The sequence below is a fragment of the Colias croceus genome, chromosome 6 (genome assembly GCF_905220415.1).
Source record: "Colias croceus chromosome 6, ilColCroc2.1".
In the NCBI taxonomy this organism is placed as follows: Eukaryota; Metazoa; Arthropoda; class Insecta; order Lepidoptera; family Pieridae; genus Colias; species Colias croceus.
Genome location: NC_059542.1, coordinates 10,350,157 through 10,364,380, shown reverse-complemented (window position 1 = coordinate 10,364,380; position 14,224 = coordinate 10,350,157). Strand labels below are relative to the sequence as shown.

Genomic DNA, 14,224 nt, shown 5'->3' with positions numbered 1-14,224 from the left:
CCAAATTCCCTGTCTTCCACCTACGGGGAAATTGGCCCCGCTCAAGGCAAGCCGAAAACAACCGCTCCACACGGGGCCCGAGGGCTTCCAACGCTAGCACCCACGCTCGACCAGGTACCCCGTCAGGTCCAGGAGCAGTGTTTTTCCCTTTAAGCCGCGTAACTGCCGCCTCCAACTCCTCATGGGTAACGGCAGGGATTTCTTCTGCAAGCTCCTCCTGTGACGCAGGTGTCGCCGCCATCGGCGGAGGAGAGTATCTTCCTCGGTTCGGGAACAGAGACACCACAACCTGTTCTAGCAGACGGGGCTCGAGAGACTGAGACAGGGGCGGAGCCCACGGGCGGAGCTTCTGCCTCACCCGTTTATACGGCCGACCCCACGGCACCCGGTTCAGACCCTCGAGCATCTCTTCCCATGCTCTATCCTTGGCGCTGCTGATTGCCTCTTGCAGGGAGGTAACGCACTCCCTGTAGGAGGCATACAGTTGCGCTTCCTCCACTTCATCCCGTCCACTCCGGCGCCGGTGCCTGGTGTACGCCCGCCTCGCAGCCACGCAGGATGCGCGCAGCTGGGCAATTTCGGCGGACCACCAATACATCGGTCTTCTGCGCGGATTCGAGCGAACTCTACTCATGGCCGCATCACACACCTGCGCCATGGCATCAGCCATCCACGCTGCATCGTCCTCTACTGTTGTTGCGATCCGCGGTGCAGGGATCCATGCCTGAACTATGGCAGCCTCAATTAGGAGTTCCTTATCGAGACTACGAATCGACCAACGCGAACGTCCACCATTTAGGGAAGGCTCACTGCGAAACGCGGATGGCGCAGAGACGCTGAAGCGGATGTATCTGTGGTCCGACAGCGTTTCCACATCAGTAACAACCCTCCAGTCAGTAATTCGCCTTGCAAGGGGGGGGCTAGCGAAGGTGATGTCGACGATGGAGCCCCCTCTTTGCCGCACGCAGGTAAGCTCACTCCCGCGATTTACGACCGAGAGATCAGCCGCGACCGCCCACTCCTGCAGCACCGCACCCCGCGCATTTCTCACTGATGATCCCCATGCCATTGATTTGGCATTGAAATCTCCGGCCAGAAGCACGGGCTGCGAAGGAGCTAGGTCAATCAGTTCCCCCAGATCTGCCAAGAACCGCTCGAATTCATCCAGGCCACGGTTGGGAGAGAAGTAGACCCCGATCACTGTGTTACCCTTGATCGAGGCCGAGACACAACCCCGCCGCCGGACTACCCTTTCCATTACCGTGCCGCCCTGCGTTACGAGCGTCACCAGTCCATCCAAGTCAGCCGCCCAGTTGTCCCGGGACGGCACGAAATAGGGCTCAGCCACCACCGCCACATCTATCCGCCACTCCGCCAGACTCTGGAGCAAAAGATCCTGGGCTCCGGCGCAGTGGTTGATATTGCCTTGGAGGAAATGGAGTAGAGCCATTACTGCGTTTCCATTTCGCTAACCATCACATTCGCCTCGACGGGCGCGGGACAAGGACACGGCGCGGTACCTGGACCATCGCGTCCCCGATTTCCTCTTTTCCGCTTGGGAGCCTTGCAAGCTGGGCCCCCGAGCCGATGGCCTGCCGGTAGCTTGGCCTCGGAGCATAGAACGCAGCGAGCGGCGGAGGCAGAACATTCCCCGGCCTTGTGGCTTGTTTCTCCACATCGGAAACAGACGTTGCTCCTATCTACGAGCGAATTGCACTCGGCTCTTACGTGCCCCACCTCTAGGCAGCGGAAGCAACGCTGTGGCTTCACCTTGCCAAGCGTGACACTTGCAGAGATCCACCCTACTTGGATACGGCCTACCTGTGCCACCTTCTTTGCCGCGGCTATCGGGCAGCTCACCCAGGCTGAAGTCGAGCCGCGAGAGCCCACGCGCAGTCCACTACACTTAACGTGTTCTGTAGGGCATTCTCCTGCCCGAGAAATCGCAGCCACGACATCTTCAACAGCCGCCGAGTCGTCCAAGCCGATGATGTGCACTTCAGCGCATTTCACCGGCCTGGAAACCTTGACGGTGCCTTCGTCCCAAATCTCCCGCAGCTTTGCAGCGAGAGCATCTGCCTCCTTCGAGCTTGCGGCACCAGGGACTTCTAAGATCCTTGCCCCAGTCGCGGCACGCTTGAACCACAGCGCACCTACACCGATTTCCGCCAAATCAATCTTTTGGCGTGATCCAGCCATTATAGAGGCATAGGTGACGCCTTGCTCCACTGCGCCTGGCTGCAGAGCAATAACGACAGCCGAGGACGAAGGATTGCGCAACCTCTGCGCCCTCGAGCGCACTCGCGCCGGCCCCTTTTTCTTTTTCGCCTTGCCCTTCTTTCCGACGACCGTCCATTCCTGCTCCAGCCGTGGCTGGAACTGGGGAGCAGAAGAAGTGGTGGGCACAGCCTTGTCAGCTGGCTTGGTCTTTTCCGGCTGCCGTGCAGCCTTCCCCTTGCCCTTCCCCTTGGCTTTTGCAGCTGGACCCGGTTTTGCAGGCTGCGCAGCAGGCTGTTCCGGTTTTCTCGCCTTTGCTGGAGCAGCACCTTTCGCTGGTGCCCCCTTAGGGGGCTTTGGCGGCGGAAGAGGAGGAAAGTCCTCGGTTGGGGCTTGCCCAACCGCCATTCCCTCAACCCTGCCATCCCCCGCCAATGGGGGCCTTACACACCTTTTTGGAGGCAACTCCAACGCTTCTAACCGGGCGTCCACCATTCCCCCGACCTGCCGCAAAATCTCCGCGGTCAGATCAGAGTCCACTCGCGTTTGCATGGGCTGTGCGGTCCCTATGATAGCCCTAAGCTCTCCCATCTCTTTTCGGAGGCCCGCGATTTCCGCCTGTAACTGGGTGTTCGCAGCTTGCAGCTGCCGCGTCTCCTCTGATGCAGTACGCTGTGCAAGAAGCACCGCCGCTTCTTGAATGGTGTCCGAGGCTTCCTTGAGGGAACGTTTGAATGCCACCCTTAGGTTTGTCGATTTTGCACGCACCTGCTCGATGGCATCCAGGCTCTCCTCTATACGGCGTTGGAGGGCCGCGGCAGAATCGTCGGCAAGACGTCCGTCCCCAGTTTCTCCAGCGCGGGAGGTACCGGCTCGAGAGGCTCGGGTGACCTGCGTTTCCTCGCTAGCCTCGAGCTCCGATTCCCTCCGTACGCGCGACAAGGCCTTCCTAGCGGCTGTCATGTCCGCTAAGGTCTTTCTTGCAGAGGCTGTACCTGCACAGAACCCCGCTGCTGCAGCCCCTCGCCCTTTGCCCCTTTTCGGGGCTTTCTTGGCCTGCCGCGTTCGGCCTTCTTCCGTGGAGGAGCCTGAGCAGCTCGCTCCAGAGGACCGCTTTCGCTTGGCCCACAGTCTATCCTCCTCATATGACTGGACCGTCATGAGACTATCTACGGACGTTGCCGTGGACAGCCCACTGGGTCCAGTCTTCCTCCTTCTGGTTTCAACACGCCCCGTTTGGGTGCGCGCCTCCACCCCACGTTCCGTTTCGCTAAGCTTATCGGTCTCCGTTAGTCGTTTGCCAGTGGTCAGTTTCTCAGTAGCATTAGGGCCTGATGCATCACCCATATGGCGGCCAGTGCCCCCTCCAGAATACGATGGGGCTGACGGTACTGTCCCGTCGGGACAGTCCCGTGAGGGATTCTCCACACTCGAAGCGAGGTGGTACCCTCCTGGAGTAGTTTTAGTTTTATTGACCTCCATTTTTGCTTTTTTTTTGTTAACCAGGGGGCGCTCCCCTGAGACATCTCTATCTGCCGGATTCCCACCGACCATTCATCCTCTCGCCGAGTGTCACTGACTTAGGATTGGGGTAATTTTTTTTTTTTTTTTTTTTTTTTTAGGGGTTGTCTTCCCCGCAGTCCCGAAGAACTCCCGGCCCTGTCTGCCATCCTGCGAGCAAAAGCTCCGCTGGCCCCTTTGAGCCACAGACACGCGCCAAAGCGCCATGCATCTCCTATTTACTCTTCTAATAAGAGAGGTACAGAGAGCAACCAGCTCGGTCCATATTCGCTTCACTCAAGGTGCTGGCTTGCACCCCAAGCTACTGAGCCCCTCCGCCGCGACAAGGCTTGGACCACGGGGGGAAGAGTAAAGTTAAGGGCGAGCCTGAAAAAATGATCCAACATCTCCAAATCAGCTCCGACAATTATCTCATATCTTGGAATATCCTCAGTCATCGTTACGATAACAAGCGATTAATTTTTACATCTCATCTTATTAACCTCTTAAATATCCCTAACCTTCAATATCAGTCATATCAACATATTAAACGGATTCACGATGTTACATATGAGAGCATTAATGCAATTGAAAACCTTGGCATTAACGTATCATCTTGGGACCCTTTTCTTGTTTGTATATTATCTCAGAAGTTAGATCCAGAGACATACAATGATTATATGCGATCCTTAAAGTCGCCCAGAGAGATACCTGTATTGCAAGACTTTTTACAGTATTTAGAAACTAAGTTTATGACGCTAGAGACCTCACGAAAAAAGCATGAAAGCTACACAACAAAAGCATTTGATCAACCATCCAATCAGCATACACCTTTAAGAAACTTTAAGAATCAATCACCCTTTTCTAAAAGTTATAATTATAAATTTAAACAGAGTTTCAATGATCCATATTCTACAAATCATGCAATTTCGCAACGAACGTATTCCAGTAATGTTATAACAAATGTAAAACGCAAGCGGTGTCCGATGTGCAATTCTAGTGAACATCGCCTATATACATGTCCGACGTTATTACAAATGCATCCTTATGAGCGAAGAAAAACGGTTGAAAACATGAAACTTTGCCTCAACTGCCTACATTACCACGAAGGAATGAAATGCTTTTCACGGATATTGTGTAAGCAATGTAATAAAAATCATAATACCCTTTTACACGAATGTTTCACGTCACAAAATATGACACCAGAAGCGTCCCGTTCGAGGTTCCACGTGCCTCGTTCGAAACCTTTAAGCCCACAACAAGAAAATATGAACACATTAGTATCCACTCCAGGTGACCCCAGGGAAATACCTATTACTAGCTACTGCAATTATCAAGGTTCAAGCAGCAGATGGATCTCACCTTAACACGAGAGCGCTTCTAGATCAGGGTTCACAAATCTCAACTTTAAAAAATACCCCGTAAAAATGAATATATCAATGTAATCTTAATTTAAATAGCAACATCCAGTAGTTATGGGAAATGAAGGAAACCTTACTCTAAATCTTACTTTAAATCTATCTCAGGAAGACCTTTAAAGAAAATTTCGAAGAAAAATTAGGTGCGTCAAAATCTTAAATGTATCGCCTAATTTATGCAATTAGAAAACAAATTAATAAAACAACATCAATTAGCACGCGAGTATAAGCTATTCATATCGAAATACAAAGAACTCAGACACATGATACCCTGTGTGTCGGACGCCGACTTAAGGCCCAGTGGCCACCTACCGCGCACCTTACGCGCAGAGTCATCAACTACAGCCTTGCGAGTTGTGTTCAACGCTTCCTCGAAAACTTTAAATGGATTAACCCTTAATGATCTCATGTATAGAGCGCCGAATCTGCAACATGACCTTCAAATCCTAATTTTTAGATGGCGCCAATTTAAGTGCGGGTTCACGGCGGAATTGATCTCAAATCCTACAAAGCGACAATTTTTGTCCGAAATATCGAAAATCTTTGATCCCTTTACAAGAGATTACATAATAAAATAATGTGATGATTATGATTATCTTACTATGAAGCGATCTATTGTTAAGCTATCACTGTTACCTACAAATATAAATACTATTAATGAATCTACAATAAGGAAGAAATTAAAACATCGAAAACAAAGAATTCATATCTCAAAACAATAATTATGTCCCATGATAAGAGAACAACTAACACAATGCGACGCTATAATATTACAACTTGAGCACGAGTTCGGCGAATTTGAATTTTATAATAACATTTAATTTATGAGTGATTCATTTGATATGTGGTTTAATCGACAGAGTAGACTACGTTGCTAATAGTTTATTTGGACCAGAGGTTTGATGAAAAGAAATATGTATGAAATATTTAATCTCATTTCTATCCCACGTATATCAAACGGCAGCATGGTGAACGTGATACCAACCTCTAATTTAGCTGCTATCAACATACAAAAGGACTCTTGTATAACGATCTCGGAAAGCGATTTTAAATCATGTTTGAGCCAGAATCCTACTACGATGTTTTGTCTCATCAGAAATCCTATTCGACATTTAATAGACGATCATGATTTTATGTAAGAGAATTCCTAATACGAGAATTTGTCAAACAACATTATTACCTTGTACGAATCGTTGGAATTATCGACCTCTAATGTATATTATTATTTTTGTTGTAATGAATGCAGCATTAAATTTATCTGTACTGATAAAATAACCTCAACAAAGGTAACAAAAGTGGGTTTGTTAAGCGTTATGGAGGGTTGTATTATTAAAACTAAAGATTTTCAAGTATTTTCTCATAAAAAGCTGTCGAGCAACATAAATACCACTTCCGAGTTTGTGGCAATAGAAATTGCTCCAATAAATCATCTTATAAATATATCGATCTCCTAATTAACAGATCAGGATCTCAATACAAACAGTTCGGAAGACATTAAGCAATTTGAAGAAATAAAAAGAAAAATTGACCTCCTAAAACTGAGCGAACCATCGGGCACGAAGTTGTCGTATCACGACATTCATCATTACTTCATAATATATGTGTTAATTGGAATTCTGGTTGTTGTGGCAAAAATAACGTATTGGAGACAGCTGCGTCGTCGACGAACTTCAGCAGAGCCGGCGGGGGAGGCTGCGACCAGCGTCGCGGTCCCCGCCCGGCCACATCCAACCCCGGTGACAAGTGATTGTGTGATAAGTGTTAGTGAAATAGTGAGTGTGATGTGCGCGTAAATAAACAAGATCTTTCGAGTGTTTTCAAACTTAAGTGAATCTCTGTAACGCTATTTATATAAAACAAATGTAACTTAATCTTGTAACCCTATTGTAAAGAACAAATCATATACTTATTGTATCTTCATCTTTTACTCGTAGCTAACACAATCATTTAGTAAATAGACTATAAATTGTTTTATTACCTTGTTAGTTTTAAGTTCATCTTTCATCAAGTTACTAACCCTCATCTTTTCCTCCCCCGGGAACATGTACGATTAAGACATCGTACAGACAATATACATGTTCCTGGAATGCAATGCGTCGATGTTGCATATTTTATTATAATGTATTAATTATTTTACCACACAATAAGTTAGTTCGCAGTCGGATTCCGCACCGGGCGGAGCTCCATCCTAGATCATCTCATCTCATCCCATTATAGTGAATTAATAATAAATATCTCAAATCTCAATCTCATATCTTATAATTAACCCCAACCCCCACCAACAATTTATGTTTAATATATCTGACTTCAATATAAAAAAAAGCATTGTTACAAAAATATCTGCAAAGGGAATCTTTTGGGGACGGATAAAACAAGTTCCTGCTCCAACAGTCTTCTGAAACAAATAAATTCAATGGAGATTTTAATTTAGATATTGTTGTCATTGTTATAATTTTTATGACTGTTGTTTTGTTTAGAATGTGATGAAATTATGAGTCGTAAATTGACTGAGATGTAAAGATATGACAAATTATGATTTGTGAAATATTATTACAAAAGAGGTTGCTTCAGATAATATTACAAATGAGTCGATGCATCCAAATTTCCAGTTAGTAGATGACAAATTCTTGGGTTGGGTAACTGAAGGCATCGTCCCTTTTGACAGTAATTGAAACCACTAGTCTTTCTTATATAGCGTATATTTCCCAATGACTTGGTACAATTTTGCTATTTTTTTATGTGATATAGTTACAGAGCAATTGATTTTTAATCAATCCTCAAGAAGATGACTTGATTTTTACATCCTATCCTACTAATATTATAAATGCGAAAGTTTGTGATGATGTGTGTGTGTGCGTGTTTGTTACTCTTTCACGCAAATACTACTGAACCGATTACAATGAAATTAAGCACAAATATAGAGGGTAACTTGGAATACATAGGATAGGTTTTATCCCGGAAGTCCCACGGGAACGGGAACTATGCGGGTTTTTCTTTCAAAACCCGGGCGAAGCCGTTGGCGGAATGCTAGTATTAGATAATTAAAAAAGAACAGATTAGCGAAAACACTACATGCAACAAACTCTAAAACGAGAATATAGAACAGCTCTTTTATATTATATAGGTTTAATAAACTTTTCTAGTAATGTGTATGTGTCTGCAAATAAACTCTGGCTCAGAATGTAGTGGAACGGCAAGCTCCAATTCTTTGAAGATAGCATGTTTTAATTACATCTATAAGTAATAAAAAATTGTTAATTGCGACTCGTTATGATTTCTTTTAATTACGAAATGTGTTCTAAACTTACTTCGTAAAGGAGGTTCTCTTATTCGACTGTTTTGGTTTGGGTTTGCATTTCAGAACTTAGATACGAATAGGTGAAACGATTTTGATAATTTTTCGTAATTGAAAGCTGGTTCCTCCCTTGTGTTTCCATTTAAAAAAATATAGAATATATTATGTTATGTTTGTTTTCAAACAATTTGAAAGTGGTTTCGTTTTTTTAACCGACTTCAAAAAAAAGGAGGAGGTTATCAATTCGGCCGGTATATTTTTTAAACATAAAAATGGTCTTTTACTATAAGTACTTATGTATACAAAAATTCCTTCAAAGCCGCAGAAGATGTTCGTTATCAGACTTTCGCATTTAGTATGAATAAATATAATCATCAATCATTTTGATCTTGACATTGCTCGTCTACAGCAGGCTGAAAGAATTTCGAGAGGTCCACTTTTGAAGCGGATGTTTATAAATAGTTTAATGTTACACAAATAATCCGCGACCGGACAGCGTCGTAAAATATTATTTACTGTTAACATATTATTGTGGATGCTTGAGTTCCGTCGCATGATAGTGCATGTGGTGTAAACTTATGAAAATCGGTTGCAAAAATGTGGACCAAAGAATTTGGCTTTGGAGTTGTAGACCGTGAAGCTTTTAAACGTTTAAACGGTATTAAACGGATTAAACGGTAATATTATAAAAAATAAAACTTTAAAATGTTCACAAGTGCAAATAATATGCACACATATAATTATGTTAGAAACCATCTTGTAACATATCATCGACATAATATTATGTTGCTCTAATTAAAACTATTCTTTGTATACCTCGTCATTAGATTAAATAAACTTTTAAATTTGTATTTGCAAATGGAAAATTAATTAAAACACATATTGGATACTGATTAAAATTAAATTATTAATATAAACTTTTACATTGTAGGTTGTTTAGTTTTCATTTCATCTATTTATTATCATTTTGAAATATTGAAATAAAATAATTAGTTAAAGTAACTTTATAATTATTTCCAAATTTAAATTGATATTAAAATTAACACAACATAATATACTACGTATACTTGTATCAGATTTATTTTTCAATTACAAAAATAAAAACATCCACAAATTTTTACGAAGTAAATCGTATGTAAAAAGAAAATTTCTCGAAGATTCTTAACAATAAGGTTCAGTGGAAACATCAAATATTCGGGATGAGCTTTTTAAATGTATTTACTCGTATGGAAATATCAGCTGTTCTTGCAACTAGATATTATTGAGGTTTCTGTGTCCAACCGAGCCTGAATTATATCCTTTATTTTTATTAAAGGATGCTTAGAAACGTATTTGAAAGGAGAATATTATAAATCATACATTTCCTTTCCATCAGGTTGCCTGGTAGAGATTGCTGCTTAGCAATAAGGCCGCCTCTTGTACAAACTATGCCTTTCTTATGTATTAATGTTATTTTTATCATTTTATTTTAGTTTGTGCAGTAAAGAGTTATAAATAAATAAATAAAATAAAATTTATATTTTAAAGATGGAAATGTCTTTTTAAATTTTGGTAGAGCAAGATTTAAAAAACAATAATATATTTTTAAAATTTCTATTGCTTTATTCACAGAACTTTATTTATAAGGAAAACTTTATAAAAGTTTACTTGAACTTTTAAATTGTTCTGAATAAATGTTTTGCGTGAATCACTTAACTAGAACGATGTGTGAAAAATCTGTTATTAGAATACCTATATCATGAAATTAAGAGTTTCCTTGTGTTTTATTTCATGCAAGTATTATTTACATAATATAAAAAAAGTATATTCCGTTAGTAATTTTTTGCTTCAACCAATTTATATATTTTGTGTCATTTACCCTTTTTAAACAAGTACCTACAGACATAAAAGAAATACCATAAAAAATAAAACCGGGCGAACTTCATTTCGCCACCAGAGACACCTTTTCTTTGCTATAAACCTCACGGAGCCCGAGACCTTTCCAACGAATGCAAAACCGTGAAAATCGGTTCGTGCATTCTGGAGTTATAGCGTCAGGAAGGAAAACCCGACTTATTTTTATATAGTAGATAAAAAAATATATTGCTAAAGTGGAAAATACCAAGATTATTCAGTAGGTTTTGAAACTCAAATAACATAATAATTAAATCATCTTGCTTTTCCTGAAAATGATGTTATTTTATATAGAATAAATAATATAAGTATTTTAGAAGTGATTAACGTGACATATTCTGCGCACATATTGCAAACTAAACAATTTAATTTCAGTTATGAGAGCCATTGTTTATTAAATGTGTTCTACTGCTTGTATACTATCCTACTAATATTATAAATGCGAAAGTTTGTATGGATGTTTGTTACTCTTTCACGTAAAAACTACTGAACTATTTATATATGGAAATAGGTTTAGTTAAAACTAGTACATTTAAGTGGAATTAATTTATAACTAAACTTATATTCTATAGAGAAAATATAAAATAGTTTATTTTCGTTTATTTGTTAAGATTTAATTTAAAAAAACTACTGCTTTTTGTCGTTAAGTAGTCCCTTACTGAAAATCTTAAGCTATATTTTTATGCAAGGTTAACCCGAGTAAAACCAGGGGATGGGCTTGGCTGTAACTTGTACTGTAAAATAAAAAAAAAACTAAGAAAATTTAAAATTACTTATAAGACTAACCAACGACTTTACCCAGATTAAATGCGACATTTTTTCAGGCAACTCAATTTATTTTTCTAAAAAAGAAAAACCCTATGTTGGCGGCAGGCCCTCTCAAGTGGACTGTAGTGGCGGGGGGGTTTGTAAATAATACAAACAATTATTTCTTCATACGCAGAGGGCCAGGGTGCCAAGCCGGAGCGGAGTTATTTCCTTAGTTTCTTCTTGTAGCGCGGGAGCAACTGGAATGCCATGACGCAACCAGTTTTGCGTCGATATTTATACTCTACGTGTTATCCCCTCCATTCCGGCTGGCCACGCCCCTTTCCTCACCCTTTATTTTCATTCTCTTTATTTTTACACAATTTTACATTTTCTACGTTTTCATTACATTCATTATTACATTACTAATTAATTCTACATCCATAACATATCCCGCCAACGCCCCGTTTAGACTGCGCGCACGATTTTCCCGAAATTTACTTTTATACTACCCCGTCCCCCGCTTCAGGTGTATAAATATACTGCGGGGAACGGTTTGTGCGCGCAGTCGCGGACGTGATGCTGTCGGGAAAAGAAACATTAAATTTACATATCCTAATCATTACATAATCATTAAATATTAACATCTACAATAGTAAATTCAAAGAAAGACAAAACATTATCGTATACTTAAGGCAACACACAAACAAAGACATTTTCAATATTCAATAAACAAACATAAACATTTACTATCATTAAACAAGACATAAATATTTTAAATTCCAAGTAAATAAGTCTTCAGTCATAATCTTTCATGAATTTTCCTATCTAATTATGACTACGTAATAACAACTTAACAAACATCTTTACATATAAATTCGCTATTCTATTCTTAGTTATAAAATAATCCTTCAGGCATAAGCCTTCAGGAGCTTACTCTACGTTAATACTAGACAGATTAAATACTTTACTTTCCAAACATATAAAACTTTACATTTAAGAACTCAAATAAGACATACATTTATTCATACTAAAAATAAGCCTTCAGGCGTAAGCCTTCAGGAGTTTATACGTTATCTTATTCTATACTAATTAAATGAGTTGTGTACTTTACATTTACGTTTCGTCGTGCACATTTCTCCCGCCGTCGCACTCTGCGATTCGAACTGGTAGCACGACGATCTTCTTGGTGGGCCGCCGGAGGATTCTGCCGCCGCTGGTCTCCACGTCGACCACTCGTACCTCGCCGTCCTTGCCGGGATACGTGGCGATGACTCGTCCTCGGGGCCACGTGTTCCTCGGATGATTGGAGTCGCACACGATGACCAGGTCGCCGATCTTGGGGGCCGCGCCGCTTGCGTGGGGCTCCCGCCGCTGTTGGAGTACGGGCAGGTACTCTCGCACCCAGCGTCGCCAGAAGGTGTCGGCGAGCTGTTGCGCGCGCTTCCAGTGTGTGCGCGCTGTTGTTTGGTCTTCTTCGATGGTGCAGGGTGGCGGCACGTAACAGTTGGAGCCCAGCAGGATCATATTCGGTGTGATGGCGGGCGGCACGTCGGGGGTCACGGCCACATGAGTGAGTGGGCGTGAGTTTACGGTGGCTTCTACTTCGGCGAGGAGTGTGACGAGCGTCTCGTCACTGGGGTGCTGCTCGTGAAGCGTGTGGCGTAGGGCTTCTTTCACGGTGCGTACCATGCGCTCCCACGCGCCGGCCATGAATGGGGCGGCCGCCGGAAGGAAGCGCCAGCTGATGCGGCGGGCTGCTGCTTCTTCTTCAAGTGCGGCCCACGCGTCCGTGAGCTCTCGGTTGGCCGCGCGGAAGCACGTCGCGTTGTCACTCCATATTTCGGCCGGGCAGCCGCGCCGCGCTATGAAGCGGCGCAGCGCGTTGATCGCTGAGTCGGTGCTGAGCGAGGCGACGACTTCTAGATGTACTGCGCGCGATGTTAAGCACGTGAAGAGGGCCACGTAGCGCTTCTCTCGATGGCGGCCGACGGTTACTTCTTGCGGGCCGAAGTAGTCGAGTCCGGTGAATGTAAAGTTTCTTATCGCGTTTTCTTTGTTCGACGCCCACCCACGTAGCTCGAAGCCGGCGTATCGATGTATGCGATCGACGTGCGCCGTTATCTCCTTTGCTTCATCTTCGGTCGCGTAGCTATGTATATAGTCGTCCATATAATGGTTCTCTTGAATCGCGCGTGCGGCTGCCGGACTCTCGTTCGCGTGTTCTTGCGCGTTTCTATTCTTGATGTAGAGCGCGGTGCACGGTGATGAAGAGGCGCCGAAGATGAGCGATGTCATACGATATTCATCGGGCGGCCCGTCGTCGCGTCGGTCGCCACGCCAGAGGAAGCGCAGCGCGTCGCGGTCTTCTTCTATAATTTTTATCTGCATGAACATTTCCTTGATGTCGGCGGACACGGCGATTGGATGTTGACGGAACTTCATGATGACGGCGGGCAGAGATTGCAGTAGGTCGGGCCCGGGCAGCAGCATGTCGTTGAGAGAGCGGCCGTGTGACTTAGCGGCCGCGTCGTGCACCAGACGAATCTTCGCTTTGTCCGGGTTGATCACTGGAAAGTGTGGGAGGTACCACACTCTCCCGCCGGTGGGCGGAGTCTGCGCCTTCTCTGCATAGCCGGACGAGAGTAGATTTTCGATTCTTTCCTCATATTGTCTCTTCAGCTCTCCGTCTTTGTCCAATTTCTTTTCCAATGTCTTCAGTCTTTTCAGTGTGTCGCCGTAGTTGTTCGGTGTATCTGCGGACTCGTCTCTCCATAGGAGTCCGGTTTCATATCGGCCGGACGGCAGGCGTTGACTTTTCTTTTCCAGTATGTTGAGTGCCTGCTGCTCCGGGTCGCTGCGCTGTCGCTTAGGTTCGATGCCGATGGATTCTAATTCGAAGTATTTCTTCATCATATTTTCGAGTGTGTCGGGTGACTTCTCCGCTTCCGAGAGATGAGAACAGAACAAAACTGGGTGCTTGTTCGATGAACGGCAGCCGTGCAGTACCCATCCTAACAGTGTCTTCGATGCGACGGGCTGACTCCTCTTGCCGTGCCGTAGTTTACGTGTTATAATGAGCTCCCAGTTGTCTTGTCCGATCAGCAGCTTCGGTGTTGCATTCTCGTACAGCAGGTCGTCTTGCAGGTCGTGC

The 14,224-nt window shown here is 43.8% G+C and overlaps 2 protein-coding genes across 2 annotated transcripts in view; one reads left to right on the top strand and one right to left on the bottom strand.

Annotated features, from left to right (window-relative positions):
- LOC123692705 (cardioacceleratory peptide receptor-like) overlaps positions 1-14,224 on the top strand; it is a 106,747-nt gene that overhangs the window by 22,225 nt on the left and 70,298 nt on the right. The window lies entirely within an intron of this gene.
- LOC123692707 lies at positions 1,450-3,699 on the bottom strand. Its single transcript, XM_045637480.1, has one exon. The coding sequence runs from the start codon at positions 3,697-3,699 to the stop codon at positions 1,450-1,452; it is 2,250 nt and encodes a 749-aa protein (XP_045493436.1).

What these genes read in the sequence shown, in the direction of transcription:
- LOC123692707 (XM_045637480.1), bottom strand. Translation starts at nt 3,699, where the DNA reads ATGGAGGTCAATAAAACTAAAACTACTCCAGGAGGGTACCACCTCGCT.